Genomic DNA, 27,076 nt, shown 5'->3' with positions numbered 1-27,076 from the left:
ATCTAGTACAAAAAAAATGTAATACAAAAAAATCCAGCACAAAAGATTGAGAAAAAAAATTAAGACAAAAAAATTCAGCACAAAATTTAGCACAAAAATATAGTACAAAAATCCAGCACAAAAAATGTTATACAACATAGAAATACAACACATTTTAGTGAGTTTTTTTAGTCTTCATATTTTATATAGCAATATGGTACTCAAATTAAAGATAAAAAGACGCTCGATTTTACGGTGAAATTTTTATGAAAAAATAGTTTCGTATAAAAAAGTTACGAACGTTTAAAAAATGAGGGTGGAAGATGCATGTGACTTGCATGTGGAGAGAGAAAGTCCATAAATATGATTTTCCCAAGATACCCTGCAGTACTCCTTTCTCCTACACTTTCATCTTAATCATTGATTTGAAAAATGAATGATTAAGATTACTTCTCATCCTACTTAGGCAAAATAAACTTTTTATTTGATCTTACCCTATATGTATAATCACAAAGTATCCGAATCGACAAAACATATATAAAATGATATCTTTAAAGGGTGTTTAGAATTGCTGGAGTAGGATCAAATACAAACCACATTTTGCATACAAATTGTAAAAACCATTTAAAACGTGTCACGTGGCATCCAACTAATTATAAAGAAATGATAAAATAATATCCCAAATAATATTAATTATATTGAATTCTATATAAAATATGCTAACAAACAATTAATTCTTTATTTAGATCTTTCTTTTGTTTTCAATGTGCTAATTAAGAAAAGTGCTAATATTATTCAAATATGTGCTAAAATCAATTATTTTGAATAATTTTCGTGTGCTAATATATTTCAAATGTGCTACTTTTATGTATGTATTGTTTTGGTATGTGCTAATTTAACTTTTTTTAAGTGCTAGGATCTGTTCTTACGGTTTGTAGGATAAATATGGTTTATACCGGAACCAACCCCTGAAATTGCTTATTAAAACTCTTTATCAACTTATTACGTTGTGAGTTGTCATACAATGATAAAGGGTGTTTGGAATTACTTATTAAAACTCTTTACCAACTTATTACGTTGTCTTACAATGATACGTTGTTTTGAATGCATTTGAGATTAAACAAAAAAGAAAATTTTCTTTAAATAAATTGTTTCGATTTACCGCTGCAATGATCTTGGTCTTTATCTCGGTGGATTCGTGAAGCAACAAAAATAGGTTTTTGTGTATGAAAGAAACTATAAAATTCTTATTATTCAATATACAACCATATCAACGTTGTAATGAAGGTTGCACCTCGATGTCATTAGTTACCACAGTATGTTCAAATTTTCCATAAACTTAGTTATCTTGGTTTTTAAGCTAACAAATTCATTACTTTTGTACAAAATGTTAATATGACTCTTAATCCAACACGTTTTTCACTAACAAACGATACATCTTTAGTATTTTTGTCTTGTATGATTAAATAATTCGAATCATGCTTGTTTGTCATTGATTATTGTGGATTGGTATGCTTTTAATCTTTTATAGCTCGTATCTTATCTACTACATAGTGCTAGCAAGATCTATTATTGGCACCAAATGTCAAAGGCCAAAGATATGTCTGCCCCACCAAAATGAATCATTTCTTCAACACATTGTATTCCTCTTTTGTAACAGTCAAATCTTTTCATTATTTTTGGCTTATAAAAGGGCTTCTTGTCCAATAAGGCTTATCATAGTTCAACACCAATCAGATCATTAAAAGGAAGTGTTTCCAAGGCATTGATTATTTGTTCTCCCTCAAGGGTTTCTGACATTGGCCATACAATGTTTTTAGTCTCGTTAGTATGTTTTAAGTTAGGTTAAAAACCTATGAGGGAGAATAAAAAGTCATTGTTTTGATTGTGTCTAATTAAAATTGTCATGATTTCATGATCAATGGGTTAAGAAGAATTTAAGAAGCGTTTCCAAGGCATTGATTGTTTGCTCTCCCTCAAGGGCTTCTCACTTTGGCCTATAATGACCCTTAGTCTAAAGGGTTTGTTTTGAGTCATGTTAGAAGCCTTTTGAAGGAGAATAGAAAATCCATGTTTTGATTGTGCCCAATACAATTTGTCATGGTTTATGGTAAGTGGGAAAAGAAGAAACTAAGGATGCTTTCCAATGCATTGATTTCTTGCTCTCCCTCAAAGGCTTCTGACTTTGACCACACAATTCCTTTTGTCTCAAAAGTATGTTTTGGTTCGTGTTAGAAGCCTATTGATGGAGAATAAAAAGTTAATGCATTGATATGATTTCAAACAGACTTGAACGTTACTAGACAAGGTATGAATGCTATTACTTGTACTCTATCTACACCAATAATACTAAATTACACCCCATGCCACGATTTGAACTCTGGTTTTTTCTTCAAAAGACAAGAGTCTCTACCGTCCAGCTATAGCTGGAATGGCACTTGTACTCTACCCAAGGTGTTTCTTTCTTGGCTTGTTTCAAAGGTAGGAACTTTGAGCAAGAGTCAACTATAGCATTTTCTGCAATATTAATATATCCACGCCTCATATTTTATCCATTGAACACTCAAATATTAAATATAGAAAACATTTTTGTCACCTTAGCCTATAATACCATTTATGGGAGTAACATCATGAACAATGGTAGAGTTATATATTCTTTCATTAACGCACCTTATATTCATTGTGCTTTTAAGTTGCATCTAATATCATATCATTCTAAATCTAAACCTTTAAATTTCAGTTTTATGTATGCCACAAGATATGTAATTGCCCATATTCTTCTAGTGGTGAACGATGTAAAACAATCCTAGAAACCTATGTATTATCATTTCATGAGTGAATGATATTATATGCATACATACATACACACTAATTATAATTCGCGAATGTTTTAATGAATATCTAAAAATCAAGAGGTATTTATTTATTTTTAGTATATGCTTAAGTACTATTATTAATTGCTCAAGTGTAAGAGTATGTTCTCAATTGAAGGCCTAGCTTCACGTGACCGGTTTGTACATTCTATTGCCATGTTCCAAACCTTCAAAACCTTCCATCTATCTTTCCCTTCAAAAGTGAACTCAAAAATCTCACCTTCTTTATCTTTAACATCTCCTTTTCTTTCACAATCACATGATCCTATCGACTCCAATGCCTTTGCTCCTCCTAAAATGTCCAACATGATTAATCCAAAATGATATATGTCGTTCTTTCGTGACAATGGTTCGTGTGGGGATTGAGATGATGTATTCCATTGATGCGTGTCATCAGAAAGTTCCTTCGCAAGTTGCGTGAAGCCATAGTTTGAGAGATAAGCGTTGAAATCAACATCAATCATGATGTTGGAGGTTTTAAGGTTTCCATGGACATTCATGATCATGTTTCTTTCTCGTGCTGGCGATTGTGAATGGATGAAGCAAATGGCGCGGGCTACTTGCAAGATTATCTTTAGTCTTTTCTTCCAAGTAAGGGGGGTGTGACCATGTTCTCTTGCCCCTAAAACACTCCACCCCAAGACAATTTGACTTTTAATTTGTATGATAATCAATTATATCATAGGAAAATTAAAATATTGGGTAGAAAAGAAATAACATACCTATAAGTAGATCATACAAACTGCCCATTGGGTAGTAATCAGAAACAACAAACTTGAACCTCTTGGAATAAAGATACGCCCTCACCGGAACAAGATAATCACAACATTGTCCTATCTCAGCCAATCGGGCTACACGTCGCCTGAACCCTTTCCTCCTTACATAAACCATTCGAAACCTTTTCAAAATCCTACATGTACCATCCGAAAATACCACTTTCTCGGTCACACCTAGCGCGCTCTCTCCCACAACCCCTACCGAGGCCCACATCACATCTTTTAATCTCCACTTAAACCCGCTATCTTCCTCCATGGCACCACCATCACACGGCACAACCAACTCGTTCTCCATGCATCCGATGAAGATCTCATCATATTCACATAAGGAGAGCGATGATCGGCAGCTTCCTTCGTTATACCTAAAGCTTCTTTTGGGCTTGGTGTATAAAGCTCTTGCTAACATTGTGCTTTATTTGAAAGAAATTAGGATGTGGAGGGTCACCCCTTTTGTAAAAGGATTACAAACATTTTATTGGTTTGAATTAAATAAACATATTTAAGCTCTAGAAGTAATCGAAGTTCTAACATGTTCACCTTATATATGTCCAAACCTAAGAATATGCAAATGAATCTAATAATTGAGTTATTTTTTTTTATTACAGTTAATTAGATTTAATATATATTATTATTGTTATTATATATTTTTTTATTGAATATATTTCTATAGTTTAATTATTTTAGTGACGATCTTGTCCTTCAAGGCCTCAACAAAAAGAAAACAAACCAATGATCTCGTAGCTATGCCAATATGACGTATGGAATATAATTGAATATATTTCTATAGTTTAATTGTTTTGAAATTGACGTAATCGTCATCTTGATGCTCCTGACAACTTGAAAATCTAGATTTTAAAAGAAATACAATACGTTACTCTCTTCTTTGGATCTTTAACCTGACTTCTTCTGTTTCTAATATTGGTCGTTTCGAGTATCTAGCCAAATTTTAAAATTTTATTCGTAATCGTATTAAAATTATATTTGGTTTAAGTTGCATCATTTTCTAGTCCGTCACTGCTTAAAAACACTTTCAACAAGTTATTTTTAAGAAATAACTACTGTTGTTACAACGAGCATGAGACCTGAAGTAGTGATCAGACTGGTTAAGCAAAAGGCTTCAAGGGTTGAAGTTTGCCTAACGCAGGTCGTGGGGTCCCCTCACGTTTGCAAGACGTGGAGAGAGTTTCACTAGTTACGATTGTTATTTACTTAAGATCCTCAGCTGAAGGATGTTCAACCTTAGATACAAGGGCAAGTAAATTGTGTGTGTTGGAATGAAGAAGAGAGACTTGCATGAAACAAGTTCTCGAGAGACAAGAAGAAAGATCAGAGATCCAAGGTGATCTGAGTTGATCCAATATGTCCCAAATGCATTTAGTGAAGTGTCATTTATAGGGAAGGTTTTCTCCCTAAGGGGAAACCTTTGACATAGTAAACCTCGCTGCAGTAAGGGGCTTACCCTTTTGGGGGTTGAAGCGTTCGCACCTGCGGATAAAAGAGGACCCCCTTTGCACATGTTTGCTTTTGCGGCTGTGGGGGAGTTGTTTAAGTAATCAGTGAAGTGACTTATTACTGTTCACGTTGCTGTTCACTTTAGTTCCCGGGTTTTAAACCCTTTAACCTTTTAACCCTTCAAGCTATTATGTATCCTAAATCATTTTATTGAGGCTTGAGCTACCTCCGCCATCAGCCCCCCAAGTCAGAGCTTTTGGGGTGTAAGCACAAATGCTTTCGACTTTTTTGTACATTTGTTTTATTTTGCTTGAGGGCTTCAAGGCTTGAGAGCTTGAAAGGTTCACAGCAGTTGAGATTTCTGGTTTTTGAATTTTGAAGAAACAGTTGATGTGACTAGTGGCAGTTTTTTGTCAGGCGACGGTTTAATAAACTGCCGTGTAATGATAGCATCTATTTTCATTTATTTTTTCTTTATCTCTTAGAAGGAAAACAAGTTCTACACATTTCCTAACAAGTTCATTCCCTTTTTTTCCTCCAGGTTAGTTTCGATTTCATTTCTTCTGCTTATTTTCTTTTAGTATGGGTGCTCGTAAGGATTTAGCAAAATCGTTCTCACGCTTAACCCACGAAGAAGTAGAAGTTTTTTGCTTAGAATGGGGCATTGGGTTGAGGTTTAAACCGGTTGCACCGGGCTGTGATGTTTCTATCGATCAGTGTCCTCCTGGTTCCGTTGCTTTGTATTGTATTGTCGTCACTTTGAATTTTCTAATCTCCGTCATCCTTTTTCAAACTTTGTGTTGAATGTTCTAGAATATTACCGTGTTTCGTTTGGTCAGATCCACCCTCAGGGTCTGGCCAGGGTTCTGCATTTTAATGTTTTATGTCAGGCTTCCGGATATGATCCAACCCTTCTGTCGTTTCGTCGTTTCTTCCGATTAGCCAAGAATGGCGATTGGTTCACATTCGAAACGTCCCAAGTCGACACATGTTTGGTATCATCCATGGTCTCCAGTCTTGGTGTTTGGAAAGACCGGCTTTTCTGGGTTTCGGATGAGATTGTTCCTTTTAAAATGGTTTGGAAGCATCGGGATGCCGTTCTTAATGAACCTGAACCCTCTGCTCTTGAGATAAATAATCGTTTTCTTGAAACCGTCAGGGAGTGTCTTTCGAGGGATCTTCCCTTTCCTGAGCCCTTACTAGTGTTGTTGGGCATTAGTAAGTTGTGGGACAGACCCGATCGGGATCCAGTGCTTTTGAGAGATGGTCAGGGTATGCATTTGTTCTGTTGTGTTATTATGTTCCTGTTGTCTGTTTTCTTATACCCTGTGTTTGTGTTTATTTTGTAGTTATGTCTGCACTTGACTTTGTGAAGAGTGATGACACTTCTGATGTTGTGCTTGAGGATGTTGCGGCTACACCTGGTGAAGATGCAATTGCTAGGGGGTCTGAGCATAGGTTCGAAGGTTCCGGTTATGTGAGTGTTCCAAATGTTAAGGGTTTCACAAAAGTTCCTGCTTCCAAGGTTTCTACTCGTCGGTTAAACCGTCATTTGAAAAGTGCTGATCAACCCTCTAGTTCAGAGGCTATTGATATTAGTGATGACATTGAGGTGTTCGTGGAGCAGGTTTCTGAAGGTGGTGTAGAGAAGGAAAAGGAAAAAGAGTTGGTGATTGCTGGGGAAAAGAAAAAAAATGGTTAAGAAGGGTGTTGTGCCTACTATCCAGGGTTCCTAAGGCAAAAGCGTTGAAGGCTTGGAAAAGCCTGGTGCTGAAGAGGTTTACGTTCCCAACTGGGGTGTGAAAGTTGGGAACAGTTTCAAGGATCCTGCCATTTGTGTAGATGTACTGGCCCATTTTGCTCCCCCTGGTGTCCGAGATGCTATATCGGAGATGGAGGGTGATCATTTTATTTCAAGGTTGATGTTGAGCTATTGCAACCTTTCTGCCCTGTTGGCTGAGAGTGTTACCCATTTTACGAAAGGGATGCAAGATATGATGAAGTTACGAAGAAGAAGGATAAAATGAAGGCTTCCATGGCTTCTATGAAGAAGGAGATTGACAATTTTGCCAAAAAGGAAGAGGCTTGGGTAAAGAAGATGCACGAGGTTACGTCAAGGCATGAGGTGGAGGTTGAGGGTTTGAAAAAGGAGATGGATGCTTTGAAGGTTCAAGAGAAAACTTCTTTGAAGGAGCAGGGGGTGTTGAAGGCTGACAATAGATGGTTGATTGAGCATGGCTTTCAACAAGGGGTCACCTACCTTTTTCATTCTTCTGAATTCAACCAAGCTTTGGGTGTTGTGTATACGAAGTTACTAGCTCATGGAAGGCATCAAGGTCTTGTTGCTGGGTACAAGGCTTGCGAGGCTGGTGAACCACAAGACAAATCTCCCCACTTTCAACTGCAAGCTCTTAAAATTTTTCAAGATTCTGTTCGGGACATGGAGCATATGACTTGGCCTTTTGTTGGTGAGGTTTATGAGTGTTTTGACAAGCCACTTTCTGTTTTGCAGGGTTTGAAACCTCATGGTCTAAATAAGGTTGCTTGCAAGAAAGTGTTGGAGTCCCTGTCTAAAAAACGCTCATGCTCGGGAGATAGTGAAGAAACCATGTCTGCTGGTGATGAATCCTCGAAGGAAGGAAGTCTTGAAGCCTCTGAGGCTGCTAGTGAGGGTCGGAAGAAGAAAAAGGCAAAGAAGTCAAGAATGATGGAGCTGTGGCATCGAAGCCTTCTGGTGCTGGTGAATGGAGCTGTGGCATCGAAGCCTTCTGGTGCTGGTGATGCAAATTAACTTTCTGAATTTCATTCGTAGCTATCTTAGCACTCTAAACAATATTATGTTTTCATGTTTTTCGAACAATTTAGGTTTTGTAGAAATCCTTAAGGTTTCTGTTGATGGTTGTTAGCCCTAGTGGCTGTTTGAACAATTTGCAGGTTTTCAAATCATTATGGTTTGATTGTTGGTTGTGATGGCTTGTTGAACAGTATGTAGGTTTTGAAGGCCCCTAAGGCCTCTTATGCTATGCTATTAACTTTTTAGTACTTGCCTTGTGTTGTGATTTTTTATGTTGTTGTATATTTTTGTAAGGCAGTTTGGCTGAGCAACTTGTAGCTTGAAGCCTTCGAGGCTTCCGGTTGTTGCCTGATGTGGAAGCTTGGTGCTTTGCTAAGCACTTTTGATTCTAAGTTTGATTTTCTTTTGTGTTGTTGTTCTGGTCCTTTACTTATGTTTTGTTTATGTGATTGACTTTGTTGGTTTTGTGTTGTCTTTATGTTATTTATACCTTGAAGGGTTTAGTGCTGCAGTCACTTAGCCTTGGTATTTTTAACAAGAAGACATAGCACTTATCCTATCTATCATTTTTCTTGGCTTGATCTTGGTTCGTAAGCCTGTTGATTATGATTTCTTTTTTAGAAAATTTTCTAAGGCTTAAGGAACATTTGGTGAAGGCTACTCAGACCTGCCTATGAGACAAGTTTGTTTTTGAAAATTTTATAAGTTTCATGGAGTTGTATTGATTTAGGAACTCACCCCTTATATAGGTTCATTCAACCCTTGAACCTATTGAGCGATGTGGCCTGGGAGCTCATCCCATTACATGACCCTTGTCATGGAGTTCTTTGCTAGGTTCTCAACCTGATCATAGGATAAAAAGACAATTTTTAACAAGAACCTCGTTGTTCATTCATCAAAGTGTGCAAATTACAAAGTAACAAAAACAACACTTTGCCAATTTTTCTAACACATGTTTTTCTAAACGTGGAACCTTTTAAGGTTTTTTCCATTCCAATGCTTGGGAAGCTTTTTGCCATTTGAATCAGCTAGTTTGTAGAATCCTCCCTTGTGATCTTCGAGGATGGCATATGGTCCTTCCCATTTGGGACCAAGTTTTCCTTGGCTTTCCTTCTTGCTTGCCTCGTTGTTTCTTACGACTAGGTCACCAGGCTTGAATCGTTCATGCTTGACCCTGGCATTGTAATAAGATTCCATCTTTTGTTTATACCTTGCTTCTTGAATGGCTGCTTGATCCCGTTCTTCTTCTAGGAGTTCCAAGTTTGACATCGTCTCTTTTTTGTTTGCTCCTAGATCAATGTTGAACGTTCTCTTTGTTGTTACTCCTATTTCTGCTGGGATTACAGCTTCGGATCCGAACACCAAGCTATTAGGTGTTTTCTTGTGACTTGTTTTTTCGGTGGTTCTTATTGCCCATAACACGTTTGGGAGTTCTTCAAGCCAATTGGTGTCATGTTTTCCCAATCATGCTTTGATGCCCTCAACAATGCTTCGATTTGTTCTTTCAACCTGGCCATTGTATTGAGGGTAGGCTACTGAACTGAAGACTTGTGTTATTCGGAATTCTTTGCACCATATGCTGAAAGGCTTCTCAGCAAACTGTTTACCATTGTCCGTGACTAATACCCCCGGTAACCCAAATCTGCAAATGATGCTTTCCCACACGAAATCAATGATTTGCTTTCCTGTTATCTTTGCCAATGGCTTCACTTCCAGCCATTTGGTGAAGTAACCAACTGCTACTAGGAGGAATTTGTGTTGGTGCATATGTCTGTCGACTTCGTCTTGTATCGAGTCTTGTATTAGATTAGATAGATTAGGGCATGAAGTACGAGAAAAATGAGAAATATATAGGTTTGAGCCATTTCGCACGAAATGGAAAGGCCATTTCGCACGAAATGGAGATGTCCATTTCGTACGAAATGGAGATAGCCATTTCGTGTGAACCATCTCGTGCGGAATGGGTTACCTATAAATACGTGCCTTGTCCATTTCATTTGTAACGTTTCGATTCCGGTAGCGAAGCTCTGCCGAAGTGTCTCCAGTATTGTAAAACGATCTGATATCAATACAAGAGATAGTTTAAGTGAATCTAAGTGCAAACCAGCTGAAATAACTCTGATATGTTTGTTTCCGCCTCTCGTATTGATTAGAACTCTTCTGAACGACTCATTTGGTCGTGCAAACGATCCTACAAGTGGTATCAGAGCTCAGGAGGAAGAGTTCTTACCATTTCAACTGAAAATTTTTGATTTCTAATCACTTTCTTCACAATTTTTCAAAATTAACTAAGATTTCACGGATAAAATGGCTTGATTTTCACATATAACGTGCCAAACACTATTTTAACAAACCCTTGAAAGAATCAGACCTTAATTTGAAGTAAAACTTGATCAATTTGTAAAAAAACTGTAACACCCCAACCTAGACAGGCTGGCGTGTCACTCATACAGATATCAAAACTAAAACCAATCCATAATGTTGAAAACAAAAGATCCTAATTACGTTTTCTTACACTACTGAAACGAAAAAAAAAAACTCGATCTTCAAGACGCTCCTCACTTATTTCCCCAAGTTTCCCATATTACCTGTCAAACAAATAAGACAAACACAAAAAGAAAACTACGGCTGAGCCAAAAAGTTGCTCAGTAACGGAGAAATCAATAGTACATGTAAAGACGAACAAAAGAGAACGAAACACCACATAACGGAAGCTGAACTGAGACTGACATTGAAACCATATTTGAAACTAAACCAATTTTCTTTCTTTCAAATAGCTTTACTTATAATAATAATATTGCTTAAAAATCCCAATTCCTTTAAAATAAGAACATTATCGAAATTACCATATTATGAATAAACATTTAGATTTAAGTCAAAATCTAAAGATAACTCGAATTTCGTAACAAATCATTATTTAGTCAAAACAACTATATTTCTAATTTGAAAATATATATATTTAATTAACAAAAAAGTTTAGATAACCTGAGTTTTGAAAACATAGAAATCTATACTTGTAAAGATTATGCAACCCGATATTAGAAACAAAATAGTTCTAAACAAATACTGAGGCGGACACCGGACAAATGCTGTAAACAGAGACTGAAATCCTGGCACTGAAACAGATACTTATGTAACTTGAATCCCAATACTTATACAAAACAGATAACAGATACTGAACATAAACAGATGCATATAATCATATCAAACATATCATAACAAAGACAAGACATACGTGACATCATATAACAATAAAACAAGTCACGTAATATAGAAGCACCCACGAGCCTAAACAGAGGCATGCATGGCTATAGTCCATGCGCCGAGATGGTGCATGTAGGCGCACACACAGTATTCCATCTCAACAGGAGTCAGGAGTCAGAGCTAAGATCGATCTATTCGCCTCTAGAGGCCATGTGCTACACAAGCACAAACTAGAAACGCCGTGAACTTTAGTTACGCACCGTCACGATGAGTGCCATGTCGTTGACGCCCCAACGACAAGTCTTATAATTGCTCGGGTGACACAGTACAAAGCGTATCAGAAATAAAAATATCTTGCCATAAGTCTAAAGGGAACATGCAATAATGAGCACAAGGTCTAAGGTCTATTGCATGCTACAATATATACTAGTCATATAACAATACGAAACAGAAACTACCGACGAAAACATCCGTACTACAAAGTAACGGATTTGAATAAAAATACTACGATGAAAAGAAAACAGAATCCGTACCTTAATTCAGCAAAGGAAAGTAGAACCGTACAAGTCGGCCTCAAAGGAAACCCAAACCTACGGTTTAATTAGGATTTCAAATTAAATTCGAGCAACTTACACAATTTTCTTATTGATATTCTGACGATAGTGACTTTATTTTTAATAACTACTCTTAATTACAAAATATGTAATTCATTACTTTACTGATTTTAATTTTAATATTAGTATTATCCTTATACATTCATTAAGGACTAGATAATTTAACCCTAAAGTTCTCTTTCGTGAGTTTCAAAAGGATTAATAAAACACTTTATTATAAAACTCCTTAATCTTTTGATTTGAAGTTCTAAAATAGTTTTCTTGTTTTCAAATAATAAAAAAAAATCATATGGTGATGGCAGCCGCTTCGAGAATAGGAAACCAAATATATTTGGTGCATGTGTGCACATAATACCTTACAAACAGCCATCAATTCTTATTTCAAAATCATAAACAATATTTAGCAATTAATCGCTTCAATTCATTGAATATATTCCAAAAATTTTATACCACTACAATGAAGCATGATGTTCTTAAGCGTATACATAAGACAACAGATCAATGTCGATACCTTGGGTCAAGGAGGGGAGTCGATGGAACAGGATCAAAGACTATGCAGAAACTCGGTGCGTCGGATCGGTTTCAAGTGGTGACGATGACGGCTGCGTCACAGAGAGACGAGAAAGAAACTGATGTGGGCCCAAGTGTGGAGGAACGGGCTATTTTGTACTTGGAGGCCCAAGACCGCGTAAGAAAAGGGCCTTCACTAAAATGGCTCTAACTTGGGCTATGGGGGTCCGTTTGGGACGTGCGACCAGGCGATTCGAAGGCGAGAACGAGCTCCATCTTGCTGCAAACGCCTACGGCGGTTTGGGTCATCGTCCGGCCCAAAAAAACGCTTATTTCTATTACTTATTTGCATTTTTATGTTTTTGAACTATTTTTGGGCTTTTTGTTTTAGGCCGTGTGTTTGGCCCGTTATCTTTTTTAAGCCCGTTTCGAATTTCAGTCCTTATTTATATGTTGCTAAAGCTAATGAGAAGTTCAGAATTGAATTTTGAGAAAACTGATTTTTCACTTCAAATTCCGTGGCCTTTGGGGTTACAATTTGGGGGTTGGGGAAGAGCTACACGGGTATTCGTAGAATCAACGTGTAATCTTCATTTTTTCGTTTCACGCGCTGCATCAGTTGGTATCAGAGCCGAATTCCTGGCTCAAAATGCCTCCGAGGAGAAACAACAACAGGCCTCTCGATGAAGTGTATGAACGGGAGTTGGAGCAGCGCCTTATGGCGAGGATGGATGAACGGTTGGATCAAGTGGTCAATCAGTTGACTGATCGGATGGCCGATTTGATCAATCGTAGGAGGCAGGGACCCAATGACGGGTATGGTTCGGATTTTAGTAACCCATTTGGTGACGGTTCGGCTTCCGAAGACGAACAGGAAGGGCGACCAAGGGGTGAACGTGGAGGGGGTAACAGGCGTTGGGATTCTGGAATAAGAGTTGATATTCCGGAATTTGATGGGTCTAGTTTGAATCCGGAGGGGTTCATCGATTGGTTGGCTACCGTAGAGGAGGTGTTCGAGTACAAGGAGGTGCCTGAAAACAAGCGGGTGGCCTTGATCGCTACCAGATTACGTGGTAGGGCCTCTGCGTGGTGGCAACAATTGAAATTAACACGGAATAGGCTCGGAAAGTCAAGGATCGTGACATGGGCCAAGATGAAGAAATGCTTGCGGTCCAACTTTTTGCCTCATAATTTTCAAAGGTTGATGTACCAACGTCTACAGAATTTAAAACAGGGGGCCAAATCTGTTGATGATTATACAACGGAGTTTTATCAATTGATCGCGAGGAATGATATTCAAGAACCGGAGGAACAACTTGTTTCTCGGTATATTGGGGGTCTTAGGGTTCAAATTATGGAGTCTGTGAACCTTTTTGATCCGTTAACCATTCCAGAGGCACACCAACGGGCGTTGGCGTTTGAGAAACAAAACCGTCGTGTGGGTGGTTCATTTACCCCTGTTGGGGGAAACGTTGGGTTAGGCAGTGGGGCACCTCGTGGCGGGCCTAGTCAGCAGAAGCCAGGGGGTAGCAATACCGGGCCTACTTCTAAGGGGGCTAGTAGTAGTGGTCCGAGATGTTTCAATTGTGGGGAGACAGGCCATCGTCAAGCTGAGTGTAAGAAGGCCGGTAAAAGACACTTGTTTGCTGAGTCTGAGGATGAACAGTATGAGGAATATGAAAATAACCCCGTGTTTGATGAAGAAACTGAGTACGAAGAAGAGGTTGTGACCGGTGATGTTGGGGTGAACTTGGTGGTCAGGCGCTCTTGCTACACACCAAAGGCAGATGGGGATGACTGGCTGAAACACAACATCTTCCATTCAACATGTACCATTTTGGGGAAGGTTTGCACGTTTGTCATTGATTCGGGGAGTTGTGACAATCTGATTTCTGAAGAGGCAGTTCAAAAGTTGGCCTTGAAGACAGAGAGTCATCCGAAACCGTACAAACTTCAATGGCTGAAAAAGGGAGGTGAAGTGACGGTATCTAAAAGGGCACTCGTTTCAATTTCCATTGGGTCCACGTACAAGGATGATGTCGTGTGTGATGTGGTCCCTATGGACGCATGTCACTTATTGTTGGGCAGACCTTGGGAGTACGAGCGTAATATAGAACACAACGGGCGGTCCAATACTTATAGTTTTCTGTTTGGTGGTGTGAAGATCACTCTTGTTCCTAGCAAGCCTAAGCAGTTAGCCGCAAAACAGTCGGGTACTTTGTTGACCATCAGTCAGTTTCAAGATGAGTTGGAGGATACGGACAGTGTTTTCGTTTTGATAGGGAAGGCAGTGCCCGAAGAAGTCGAAATTCCTGATGCTATGCTTCCTTTGCTTGAGGAATTTTCTGATGTTTTCCCTGTTGAGTTGCCTGATGGATTACCACCTTTGCGTGACATCCAACATCATATTGATTTGGAGCCTGGATCACAGTTACCCAACAGACCACATTACAGGATGAGCCCTGCTGAGCATGAAGAGTTGCGAAGACAGGTGGAGGAGTTAATTTCTAAAGGCCACGTTCGTGAAAGTATGAGCCCTTGTGCTGTTCCGGCTTTATTGACTCCAAAAAAAGATGGCACTTGGCGTATGTGTGTTGATAGTCGAGCAATCAACAAGATTACTGTGAGGTACAGGTTTCCTATTCCTCGACTTGATGATTTGCTTGATCAACTTAGTGGTGCTAGTATTTTTACGAAGTTAGATTTGAAGAGTGGTTATTACCAGATTCGTCTTAGACCGGGTGACGAGTGGAAGACTGCCTTCAAGACTCGCGAAGGATTGTATGAGTGGTTGGTGATGCCATTTGGTTTATCAAACGCACCTAGTACTTTTATGCGTGTGATGAATCAGTTGCTTAGGCCTTTTATTGGGAAGTTCGTGGTTGTGTATTTTGATGACATTCTCATTTACAGTGCTTCTTTCAGTGACCATGTTGTGCATGTGAGGCAGATTTTGGCCTTACTTCGCAGGGACCGTTTTTATGCAGCCACCAAGAAGTGTGTGTTCATGACCCCTAAAGTGTTATTCTTGGGGTATGTTATTTCTGGTGATGGGATACAGGTTGATGAGTCCAAAGTGGCGGCTGTTCAAAATTGGCCAACTCCTACTACCATTACGGAAGTTCGTAGCTTTCATGGGCTTGCTTCTTTTTACAGACGGTTTATTCCACACTTCAGTTCTATTATGGCCCCAGTGACAGATTGTATGAAGGGGAAGACGTTTGTATGGACAGATGAGGCAGAGTTGGCTTTTCAAGTTGTGAAAGAGAAGCTCACTACAGCACCAATTCTGGTATTGCCTAATTTTTCTCAAGTTTTTGAACTGCATACTGATGCCTCAAAGGTTGGGATTGGTGGGGTTCTTAGTCAGGGTGGTCGACCTGTTGCTTATTTTAGTGAGAAGTTAACTGGGCCTAAGTTGAGGTACAGTACTTATGACCTAGAGTTTTATGCAGTGGTCCAAGCTGTAAAGCATTGGCGCCATTATTTGTTTCACAAGGAGTTTGTTTTATTCACTGATCATGATTCCCTAAGGCACATTCGTACTCAAGACAAGGTATCTCACAAGCATGGGCGGTGGTTGGCCTTTCTTGAGAAATTTACGTTTGTGGTCAAACACAAGACTGGTGTTTCAAATAGGGTTGCTGATGCGTTAAGCAGGAGGAGTAATCTGCTTGTATCTATGAGGGTTGATGTGCCGGGTTTGGAGGTCATTCGTGAGCAGTTAGCCATTGACCCTTATTTCTCAGTTATTTTGCAGGATGTGGAAAGTGGGCAAAAGTCAGACTTTCTCTTGCATGATGGTTTTCTGTTCAAGGGGAATCAACTATGTATTCCCGATTCTAGTCTTCGCTTAAAGATTATTAAGGAGTTACATGGTGAAGGACATGTGGGTCGTGATCGTACTTTACAATTGGTTCAAGCTTCTTATTATTGGCCAACTATGAGAAAAGAGGTGGATCGCTATGTGAAGAGGTGCCGTGTATGTCAGGTTTCCAAGGGCACGGCTACCAATGCGGGTCTCTATATGCCTTTGCCAATTCCCTCACAGCCATGGGTTGATATTAGTATGGATTTCGTGTTGGGGTTACCTCGTACTCAGAGAGGTAATGATTCCATCTTTGTTGTCGTGGATCGGTTTTCCAAGATGGTCCATTTTATTCCCTGCAAGAAGACGACTGATGCTGTTAATGTAGCCCAACTCTTCTTTCGTGATGTGTACCGTTTGCATGGGCTACCTTCTTCTATTGTGTCTGATCGGGATACCCGATTTCTGAGTCATTTTTGGCGTAGCTTGTGGAAGATGGTGAATACTCAACTTAACTTCAGTAGTGCTTATCACCCACAAACTGATGGGCAAACTGAAGTTGTTAATCGGTCACTTGGGAATTTGTTGAGGTGTTTGGTTGGTGATCATGTGAAGGCATGGGATCAAAAGTTGTGCCAAGCTGAGTTTGCTCATAATCATGCTGTCAATCGGAGCACTGGATATAGCCCATTTCAGATAGTTTATTCATCTCAGCCTCGAGGACCACTTGATTTGATGTCTCTTCCTGTTTCTGGATCTGTTCCAAAGAAAGTTCAGGATTTTGTAGAGGGTCTACATGAAGTTCACAATGCTGTGTATGATCATTTGACCCGAGCTAATCTGAAGTATAAGCAAGCTGCTGATCAGAAGCGTAGGCATGTTGAGTTTGAGGAAGGTGACTTTGTTTGGGCTGTTTTGACTAAAGATCGCTTTACAGTTGGGGAATACAACAAGTTATCAGCGAAGAAGATTGGCCCAGTTGAAATCGTGGAGAAGATCAATCCAAATGCATATCGTCTAAAACTGCCTAGTCACATTCGTTGTGCTGACGTGTTTAACGTGAAGCATCTGTTGCCTTATTATGGAGAGTCTTCTGATGATGAAACTGTTGGTAATTCGAGGGCGAATTTTGTCTATCCAGGGGGGAATGATGTGGGCCCAAGTGTGGAGGAACGGGCTATTTTGTACTTGGAGGCCCAAGACCGCGTAAGAAAAGGGCCTTCACTAAAATGGCTCTAACTTGGGCTATGGGGGTCCGTTTGGGACGTGCGACCAGGCGATTCGAAGGCGAGAACGAGCTCCATCTTGCTGCAAACGCCTACGGCGGTTTGGGTCATCGTCCGGCCCAAAAAAACGCTTATTTCTATTACTTATTTGCATTTTTATGTTTTTGAACTATTTTTGGGCTTTTTGTTTTAGGCCGTGTGTTTGGCCCGTTATCTTTTTTAAGCCCGTTTCGAATTTCAGTCCTTATTTATATGTTGCTAAAGCTAATGAGAAGTTCAGAATTGAATTTTGAGAAAACTGATTTTTCACTTCAAATTCCGTGGCCTTTGGGGTTACAATTTGGGGGTTGGGGAAGAGCTACACGGGTATTCGTAGAATCAACGTGTAATCTTCATTTTTTCGTTTCACGCGCTGCATCAGAAACTCCGATAGCGGTCGCGATCGATCAAACGTGAGAGGTGTGGTGGCTGATCGAGATCGAAGAATCACAACGACGGGACCGATGGCGTCAAACGGAGGTAACCGGAGACACACAATAAGCGCTTCGGACGATCGTGCGGAACGGAACTAAGGTGTGTAACAGTGGTGGTGCGGCGGCAGTCGTGTGGAACAACGGATCAAATTTAGAAGTGATTTGAACGGGTTTCACAAGGACGGTTATATCGTCTCACATCCCAAATCTTCGGTAGTTAGTTTGAATGCGATAGAATTGAAAGTTATATATATATATATAAGAAAGAGATGAAGAATGCCGCAATTGCATTTACATATGCTTCTTTTCTTTTAATTGTATATTTTATTTTCTTCTTTTTCAATGCAAACCGAATGATTAAAAAAAAATCAAACCATATTCAAGTAAAGAAAATCTATACAGTTAATTCAACATGTAATTTTCAAAGTCTAATTAGAATTTTTATTTATTTACTATATTATTATTAAAATATAAAATTTTATGGATATTACAAAAACTGTCCGATTGTGTGACGTCAGCTCCATTTCGCACGAATTGGATATCAAATTCTTTGAATTTGCTTCATTTCGCACAAGACAGGCTTCCATTTCGCACAATTGGACCATTTCGTTTGAAACAATACTCCATTTCGCTTGGAAGTGTCAATTCGCTTGAAAATTATTCATTTCGCACGAATTGATTATCCCATTTCGCACCAAGTGTTTTATTTCGCTTGAAAAGTCCATTCCGTGTAAATCATACATTCCATTTCGCACGAAATGGGTAAATAGGTTTTAATTCGTTTGAACAGTGACCATTTCACTTGAAAGACTCCATTTCGTGTGAAAGGCGGTCCAGTTCGCTTGAAACAGCAATTCCATTTCGTTTGAACAGTCTGTGTCTGTGAACTTTTGATAACCAAATCATGGAGAACGAGTTTTATAACGCCTTTGCTAGTCCGATCACTATAACTCAGAATACGATGCTAGAAATGAAACAGGCACCACGCAAAAACCGCCTAAGCTTATGAGTATTGAGGAGTATAGTGGATGGGCCGAACGTTTTGAAAATTGGGTTCAAGCATATTACTTAGATGCATAGGAATATACTGAATTTCGATATATTAGACCGGTTAAGGACAATGGACAGAAGATTGATATTAAAGATCTAGGTGTTGATGAGAAAAAGAAATACAAAAATGAAAAGATGATGGTTAGTCTCTTGCAGCAAGCTATTAAGGAAGAAATCTTGATTTTACTTCAACACAACGGAAGTGCACATTCGATATGGAAAGAATTAAAATCAAAGTTTGTTGGAAGTAAAGTGATGATCATGAACAAAATGTCGCTTTTGAAGAAAGAATTTGATCTATTCCGTGGATTAAGAACTGAAAACACCAAGCAGATTATGAAAGATATTGCAATTTGGTGATGAATATGAAAAGATTGAACATCAATAAAGATAAATAAGAATTGATTGAAAAGTTGGCCGATGCGTTGCCACAAGATGTTTGGGGCACATATCTTATGGTGTTGAAAAATAAAGAGGAATTTGACAATCTAACGCTGAGCGATTTTATTGAATAACTCGAAGCTCAAGAGATGGAACAACGAAAGATAGAGAGAATGAAGAACTATGATGGTGAATAGGATATTGGTCTGTATTACAAAGGTGGTGCTAGTGATAAGACCAACATTGCACCAAAGATTGAAACTGCTTTCAATGCAAAAAGCTCGCCTGGAAGTTCATCTCAGGGATCAAGTAGCAAAACTGGATTTTCTTCATATCCATCGTTCGATCCAAATTTTTCAGCAACCAAGAATGGCAAAGTTCTACAATGCAACATTGTGCTAAATCTTGAGAATGATCAAAATTACTCTGAAGAAGTAGCCAAAAGTCATATGTCTTTGTTGGTCACTGTGTTAGAGTCTTATGGGAGTTTAGTTGCAGGAAGGATCGGAAATCCTATGTTGACAAAAGAGGATTACGATCAGATTGATGCTGAGGAGATGGAATTAATGGATATTAACTGGTGTTTGGCTAGTGTGTTGAGAAGAACTGAGAAGTTTAAACAGATTACGGGAAGAGATGATTTCCGTTATGCAAATGTTTCTACTTTAGGATTTGATAAATCTAAAGTTACTTGTTTTCGTTGCAGGAAAAAAAGGGCATTTCAAGAGAGAATGCACAAACCGCGAAGCAAGTGGAGCTCAAAATCCATTCGGCAACCATGATTATTATCGGAAAGCAATTTATCATCAAGTTGCTCAACAGCCGTATCAACAACAAACACAACCTGCTCATGCTCTGAAGGAGATTGAAGAATCAAAGAAAGCTTATCTAGTGAATCAAGATGATGAAAGATCGTCAAAAGGATTTAGTTGGGATAAATATATTTCAGCTGAGAGTAAAGCATGTCTGACAGATCAAGATGATGAAAGGCTTCCAAAAGATTTTAGTTGGGATGATTATGATCCTAACAGAACTGCAGATCATAAAGCTTTTGTTGCTAAAATCATTGAAGATAGTGCTGATGATAATTCATATTGGGCGGATAGTATGAAAGAACACTTAGAATATCTAGCCGATAGAGATGCTGAAAAGGCTCGAATGGCAAAGAAGAAGGTTGAAAAACAAGATGATCGTGATGATGATAATTCGTATTATGCAGAAAGAATGAAAGAGTATTTAAAATCTCGAGCTGAGAAAGATAAAAATGATGATGAAGAAGTCTGTGTGATAAAGAAGCAGGACAAAGAAATTCTAGCTTTCGAGATTAAAAAGGAAGTTGATATAGAAAAGGTGTCTGAGAATTGTGAAAACTGTGAGACGATGAAGAAGCATAACAACGAGTTGATTCATAACATGAACAGGCTGAAAGAATCGTATGATGTTCTAAACAAAGCCATGAATCAATATAATGAGTCAAGTAGTGAACAAGCTACAGCCATGAAGACACTCAATGGAGCATACATGATAAAGAAGGAAATGGTCAATTATTACATTGATATGTGTGCTGAGCTTGAACAGAAGTTGGAAACTCAGAGGATAGAAGCTGAGAGAGTAAACAAATTATTGAAAAGTTACTCATGTTCTTCTTCTGTGATTGACAGGATTTACCCTATAGTTGAAGGCATGAAGGCGTTTGAAGAAGAAACATATGAAGCAAAGAATTCCAAAACAAAAGAGGATACTGAAGAAAAGAATTCTGGTAAGAAACATAGTGTCAAGTATAACAAGTGTCCACCCCCGCTTGAAAATGGATATTCTCCACGAAATCCAAATTCAGAAAGAGTCAAAAAGGCAACCAACTTATAGTGGGAATCTGAGCCTTCAGATAACTTGCCAGACAACATTGATGTCACTTTAACATCATCCGACACTGATCATGAGTCCGAGTTAATAAAGAAAGTGGTCGATCAGGTGTTGGAAAAAGATGAAACGGAGGAGTTAAAGTCAGAATCAAAGTCTGAGTTCGACACTTCAAGTCCAACAGTCAAAAAGGACAAAAGGGTTTATAATAAAGAATTTCTGTTATCACAAAATAATTTGAATGACGAAACATTCAAAGTAGCATATACTTTGAATGATTCTGACAAATTATATTCTGATGAAGAATTTCCAATAAGAGGTGTTCAAACTGAAATGATTAAAAAGGTTTTCAAACTAACAGAAATTAATATTTCTGAAATAAAAGATGTACATCTTTCCGAAAAACCTAAAAAGTACACCTCAAGAGTTCAACAGAAATTAAACAAGAAAAAAGGTTACAGTTCTGGTTCTGTTTTTCAAAAGAAACCAAACCATAACGGTAATTTCAAAAAGAAAGGTCTAGGTTTTATTCCACCAGAAAATCATAAAAATGAGAAAACTTATAAACCAAAAACTGTATTTGTTTCAGGGACATCATCAGAAGAAGAAAAAGAAAATTTGTTTAGGAAGCAGACAAACAAAGAATTCCTTGCAAAGAAGCAAGAGGGAATGAGGAAGGAAGTTGCTCAGAAGAAGAAAGAGACAAGAACCTTTTTTCAATGCAAAACAGTTGGTCATATTGCTAGGAATTGTTCAAAGGCAATCCAAACAAAACAGGGAGTCTCTGAAAACCTCAAAGAGAAAGTTGTTGATATTGAACCACCAACTGAACAATTTAAAGTCTTTAAAAATTCAAAATTTGAGGTTAGAGAGTGTTCAAAAAGCTTTTACAAAAGAAAGGTGAAGCTTAACAATCAAAAATGGGTTGTTAAGAAATCAGATGATAGTTCTAGCAATGATTCTGATTCGTCGAAATCAAAGGTGCTATTATCTGGCGATGATTCTGACTCGTCAAAGTCAGAGGAGCCACAAGTTGAGATAAAAGGTGAAAATTCAGTTCCGCCATTGGATGATGCAAATTTTCCACCATTGCGGATTGAAAATTTAAAATCAAAAATTGGAAAAGTTGAAATTTCAAATCAGTTTTTTTTTCTGAAAAGAAAGAATTTGATATTGAAAAAGCCTTTAACCCCACAGTTCAAAATATTTTTGGAAAAACGATTGACGGGAAGGTCAAAGGGGTTAAGGAATTTTATGAATTGAAAACGAAGAAACCAGTTGAAGATGGGTCATCCCAGGTTAGTAACTCGGATAGAACCTATCATGACTAAACTCTGGACTTGCCGGAGCTCCCAAGTTGGTAATCGTGGAGCAGGAATCAGCATCATTCTTGAAAATGTTTGTTTGAAAATCCTACAAGTGGTTAATCAAGGTCATTAAGTTGAACTTGATTTAACTTTCATTCAAGTGGTGAAAGAAAAGTAAACCTACAAGTGGTTAAAAATGAACAAAATGATGAATTTAATCCCCTAACCTAGAAAGTGGTTTGTGAATTTCAACAAAATTAATTTTCTGGAAAACCATTTTGATTAAAACAAACTTAAGTGTTTTGAAATCATAATGGGAAAATAGTTTGTTGTCAGGGGGAGTTCTGATTGTTTATGCCAAGTGAATAGAGAATTGAAGCAATTCACAACAGTTGTCACTTTATTTGTACAGTTTGTTTTCAAATTTTTTCCAGAAAATCAAAAATTGAAACACATTTTTGATTTTAGGGGGAGTAAAATTTTTTTAGAAATTTCGAAAATTTGAAAAATCCAAAAACATGATAAAATCAAAAAGCCAAAAACATCGAAAAAACGAGTTTTGTTGTGAAAATGAGGAAATGATAGTACATCAGTGGACTATCACAGCACGCTAAAGATATGGAAAGTCAAATGTGATAAACGGTCTCACTGATGATATGTCAGTAGGTTTTTACTCATTCAGTATATTGTTTTTGAGATATAAACCTAAATAGAAATACTTACTTATCTCGTGGGGAACATCTCTCGGATATATGGGTAACCCCCGAAATCTTGTTTGAAAGATTTTCTATTTCTGACATACTAGGTCTTTGTGCGTGGTGATATCTGGGGTATTATAGCAGGACTTCTGATTTTGCGGGAGCAATAGCGGAGTCCTCGTATAATACTTTGCACTGCTTTAATCATAAAGCTCACCATCAGCATAAAAAATGATAAAACATTGAAAAATGCTAATCGTGTACTGTTGAAGAAAAGATCCCCAAATGGGACACACCGAAAGACGAGCCATCATCTCTTTGTCTGAACGGAAATTCTAACCTGAGCTCTCATGGTCTCGCATTACCCGTTTACAGATATCATTACTGTACACTCACCTGTAAGACCGAATATAGAAATCTGGATACGGGAGTATATTCTGAGGTGGGACACGCGAATAAGTTCAAGTGATTAAAACACTAAACTCGTATCTCGAAACAGTTGAACTTTGTGTGAAAATTTAAATGGATCAGTATACTGACAATCTACATGAATCGTTTAGAACTTACAATGTTTAAAGCTTAACGGTGTTAGTGATTTGTCTCATAATCTGATATGATCCTCTTACACAAACTCACAAAAATATTGTTTGTAAATATTTCTTTACTGCTTTCCATAAAAACAAAATCCAAAATATTGTGCTTTAGTATAAATTTAAAAAAAAATCAAAAAGATTTTCGACAACTGATGTTGAAAAGCTGATTTTTAAAATTCCAGAGTGCTAAACATGATGAACAACAGTGGGTTGGGAGAGTTTGTTTTGAAATGAAAATTGTTATAAATAAATCTACCCAAGAGTAAGTTGATTGATGACTAAACGATACCTGCAAAAGGAATATAAATTTGTCAAATTGTTAAATTTGTGAAATTTATTGTGAAGTAGAGTTTTTACAAGCAGAAGCAGCCAGGATACGACTCCTGAAAGATATGCGAAAGCCAGGTTCTGATTCTTGTGGACTCTTTGCATTAAGCCTGAGTAGAGTTTGAGCCAGGTCACGATCCTAGAACGAGAATTCCAGACTGCGATCCCAGCTTATCAAAAGGGGGAGTCTGAAAATGCAATAGCCAGTTTCGGATCCTAGATCTGTGATCAACATTCAAAGGGAAGCTTGAATGGTAGAGAGCCAGATTTGAATCATGCTGTCCACGCAAGCTGCTGATGATGAAGAACTTAAAGAATCAAGAGATCTGATCAAGAGAAGATAGAGACAGATTGAGATTTTGGAAGAGAGAGAGAGAGAGAGAAGAAGAGAAAGAGATTAATTGAGAATGCTTACAATGGAGAATTCTTTGGAGAGAGCATGAAGACTGATAAAGACTGAAGATGTGACATACCGAAGACTCGACACTAAAGACTTCGTCAACATCCAAGGGGGAGTCTGTTGGTGCATATGTCTGTCGACTTCGTCTTGTATCGAGTCTTGTATTAGATTAGATAGATTAGGGCACGAAGTATGAGAAAAACGAGAAATATATAGGTTTGAGCCGTTTCGCACGAAATGGAAAGGCCATTTCGCACGAAATGGAGATAGCCATTTCGTGTGAACCATCTCGTGCGGAATGGGTTACCTATAAATACGTGCCTTATTCAGGTCTTTGAAATCGATACACATTCTCCACGATCCATCGGGCTTCTTAACCATGACAGGGTTGGCTATCTAAGAGTGGTACTTAACCTCTCGGAGTATGCCAGCTTGTATTAACCCTTCAACCTATTTGCATGCAGCTTCGCTTCGATCAGGGGCAAGGCTCCTTTTTTGTTGGACAATGGGCTTCACATTTGGTGGAATTTTGAGTTCATGTTTGGCAACATCCCTAGGGATTCCGGTCATGTCACCAGGACATCATGCAAAGATGTCCAGGTTATGGACTAGCAATTTCTTAAGGTATGAAAGAGTTTCTTGAGTGAGGTTGGTGTTAACCCTTATCCTTTGTTCAGGACACTTAGGGTTAATGGCCCAACCTTGCTCTTCACTTTCGTTTTTTCCTGAGCTTTCTCCTTCAACCATGAAGGCTTCATAGGTTGGTTGGAGGGTTGCAATTCCTTTTTTGGTGGGGAACTTGACAATGCCTTGGCCGACAGAGACAACCATGCTAAATTCACTTTGACCTGGCCTTCCTATTATAACGTCATAGGAGGAAGGCATATTGATCACAATGAAGGTGAGTGGCTTAGTTCTTTCCATTTCACCCTCCTTGAAACACACGTCAAGTGTCAGTTTCCCTCAAAGGCTTGATGGGGATGTCGGCTATGCCTTTGATGGATGACTCAGCAGGTTGAAGCCTTGAATGCTCCTGGTCACTGAGTCGGTTGAAGTATTTGTCGAACATTATTTCTTTTGCAGCACCCGTGTCAATGTATGCTTTGCTTGTCTTCAATGTCCCCACAGTGGCTTCAAATACCAAAAGGTTTGAATGGAGCCCTTTTTGTAGGGGTGGGAAGCCCTTTTTGTAGGGGTGGGAAGCCCTTTTTGCCGCTTGGTAGGAGTTCTTTCAGTGACATTCACCATGTTCACTTTTTTGCTTTTTCCATCACCCATCTTATCTTTTACCCCCTTGACCAGGTGGGCAAGTTCTCCAGACTTAACTGCTTCTTCGATTCTCTTTTTGAGTTGAAAACAATCATTGGTATGATAACCTTTTTCTTCATGGAATTTACAAAATTGGGTGGAAGTTTCATTTCTTTTGCTCTTGGTCAGGGGTCTTGGTGGTCGGAAGCTGTGCTTGACTTCTTCGGTGGCAAGTATTTCTTGAGGAGTCTTGGTTAGGGCTGTGAAGTTCGTGGCCTTGTCTTTGATAGAAGGGTTCCGACCTTCAGACCTTCGAGGGCGTCTATCATAAGAACCGTAGTTGCCTCTTTTTCGGCTGGGGCTATTGTGTCTCCGGCTAGGAACCCTCTTTCTTTGCTCCTTAATGTCAACCGCTTCTTCCCCCCTGATATGAGTCTCAGCTCTTTCAAGGGCTTCTTCCAAGGTTTTGGGCAGGCACTTGTTGAAGTCCCTGATAAGGTACTTAGAGGTGATTGCATTCATGAAGCCGGCAACCCTCATCTTCTCATCGGCTCCCACATATGTTAAACCTTCCTTTTTGTACCTCTCGATGAAATCCCTGAGGCTTTCATCATCTTTTTGTTTGATCTGGAAGATCACAGTGGCATCATTCACATATCTCCTTTGTTGTGAGAAATTAGCCAAGAAACCCTTGCTTAGATCATCGAAGGTTCGAATGCTTCGAGCTGGCAAATTATTGAACAGATCCTGGCAGACCCAACAAGGGTTTGCATCAACATTAAGCAACACTCGGCATTCGACCATTTCTCTATCCTTACTGCCCTAGTGAAGATTTGAAGGTGATCTTCCGGATCCTCCGTTCCATCATAGGTTCGTATGTGGGAGGGCATCTTTATCCTGGTTTGAAAGTCATAGTCAGCAATTTGCTGAGAAAAGCATGACAAATTGCTTAGCTTGTATGGTTTGGCCAAATCCTCTTCCATCCTTGCACCCGTGTTGTTGTTGGTGTTCCCTTGGGTGGCCAACACTTGATTAATGAAGTGTTGGCAAGGGAAGCTTGCCATCATTTGAGCCATCATCTGTGGCATGAGGTTGAAGCCTTGAAGGCTTCCGGGTGCAGCTGTACAGTTTACCCCTAAGGGAGCACTTATGACGGCACTTCGTGCCAAAGGGAGAACGGACAAAGCTTGCTCCCATGTGGTTGTTACTAGGGGTGGAAGGCTTGCAACAGGAGATTGTAACAGCTGATCTAAAGCTAGCTCGTACCCCAATGGAGCACCGGTTGCAACTGGCTGAGAGGAAAATAAAGGAAAAGATGTTGGGCTTGGCCTCGTGTATGTATATGGACTGGGATTTGGAGGTAGATGGCTGGGACCAGCTTCATTCCTGGACACGGTTGGTTGTGAGCTTATAAAAGGAAGAACAGGAGGTCCAGGAGATAACAACGGTTACGGCTCGTCATAATCCAGCCGAATCCTCACTCCCTTGTCTCTTTCCCTACTC

The 27,076-nt window shown here is 38.9% G+C and overlaps 2 protein-coding genes across 2 annotated transcripts; both read right to left on the bottom strand.

The window, feature by feature from the left end:
- Window positions 1-2,785: 2,785 nt before the first annotated feature.
- On the bottom strand, window positions 2,786-4,000 carry LOC110899492 (probable inactive receptor kinase At3g08680). The gene is made up of 2 exons (XM_022146382.2): window positions 3,575-4,000; window positions 2,786-3,474 (listed from the first exon to the last, which is right to left on the bottom strand). The coding sequence occupies exons 1-2, from the start codon at window positions 3,921-3,923 to the stop codon at window positions 2,933-2,935; spliced, it is 891 nt and encodes a 296-aa protein (XP_022002074.2). The 5' UTR covers window positions 3,924-4,000; the 3' UTR covers window positions 2,786-2,932.
- Window positions 4,001-25,438: 21,438 nt separating this feature from the next.
- Window positions 25,439-26,377, bottom strand: LOC110901822. The gene has a single exon (XM_022148596.1). It carries the CDS (start codon window positions 26,375-26,377, stop codon window positions 25,439-25,441), a length of 939 nt encoding a protein of 312 aa, XP_022004288.1.
- Window positions 26,378-27,076: the final 699 nt, after the last annotated feature.

Source organism: Helianthus annuus, chromosome 13 (genome assembly GCF_002127325.2).
Source record: "Helianthus annuus cultivar XRQ/B chromosome 13, HanXRQr2.0-SUNRISE, whole genome shotgun sequence".
Taxonomy (NCBI): Eukaryota; Viridiplantae; Streptophyta; class Magnoliopsida; order Asterales; family Asteraceae; genus Helianthus; species Helianthus annuus.
Note: the sequence above shows the minus strand (reverse complement) of the source record. Positions and strands in the feature narration are given on the sequence as shown.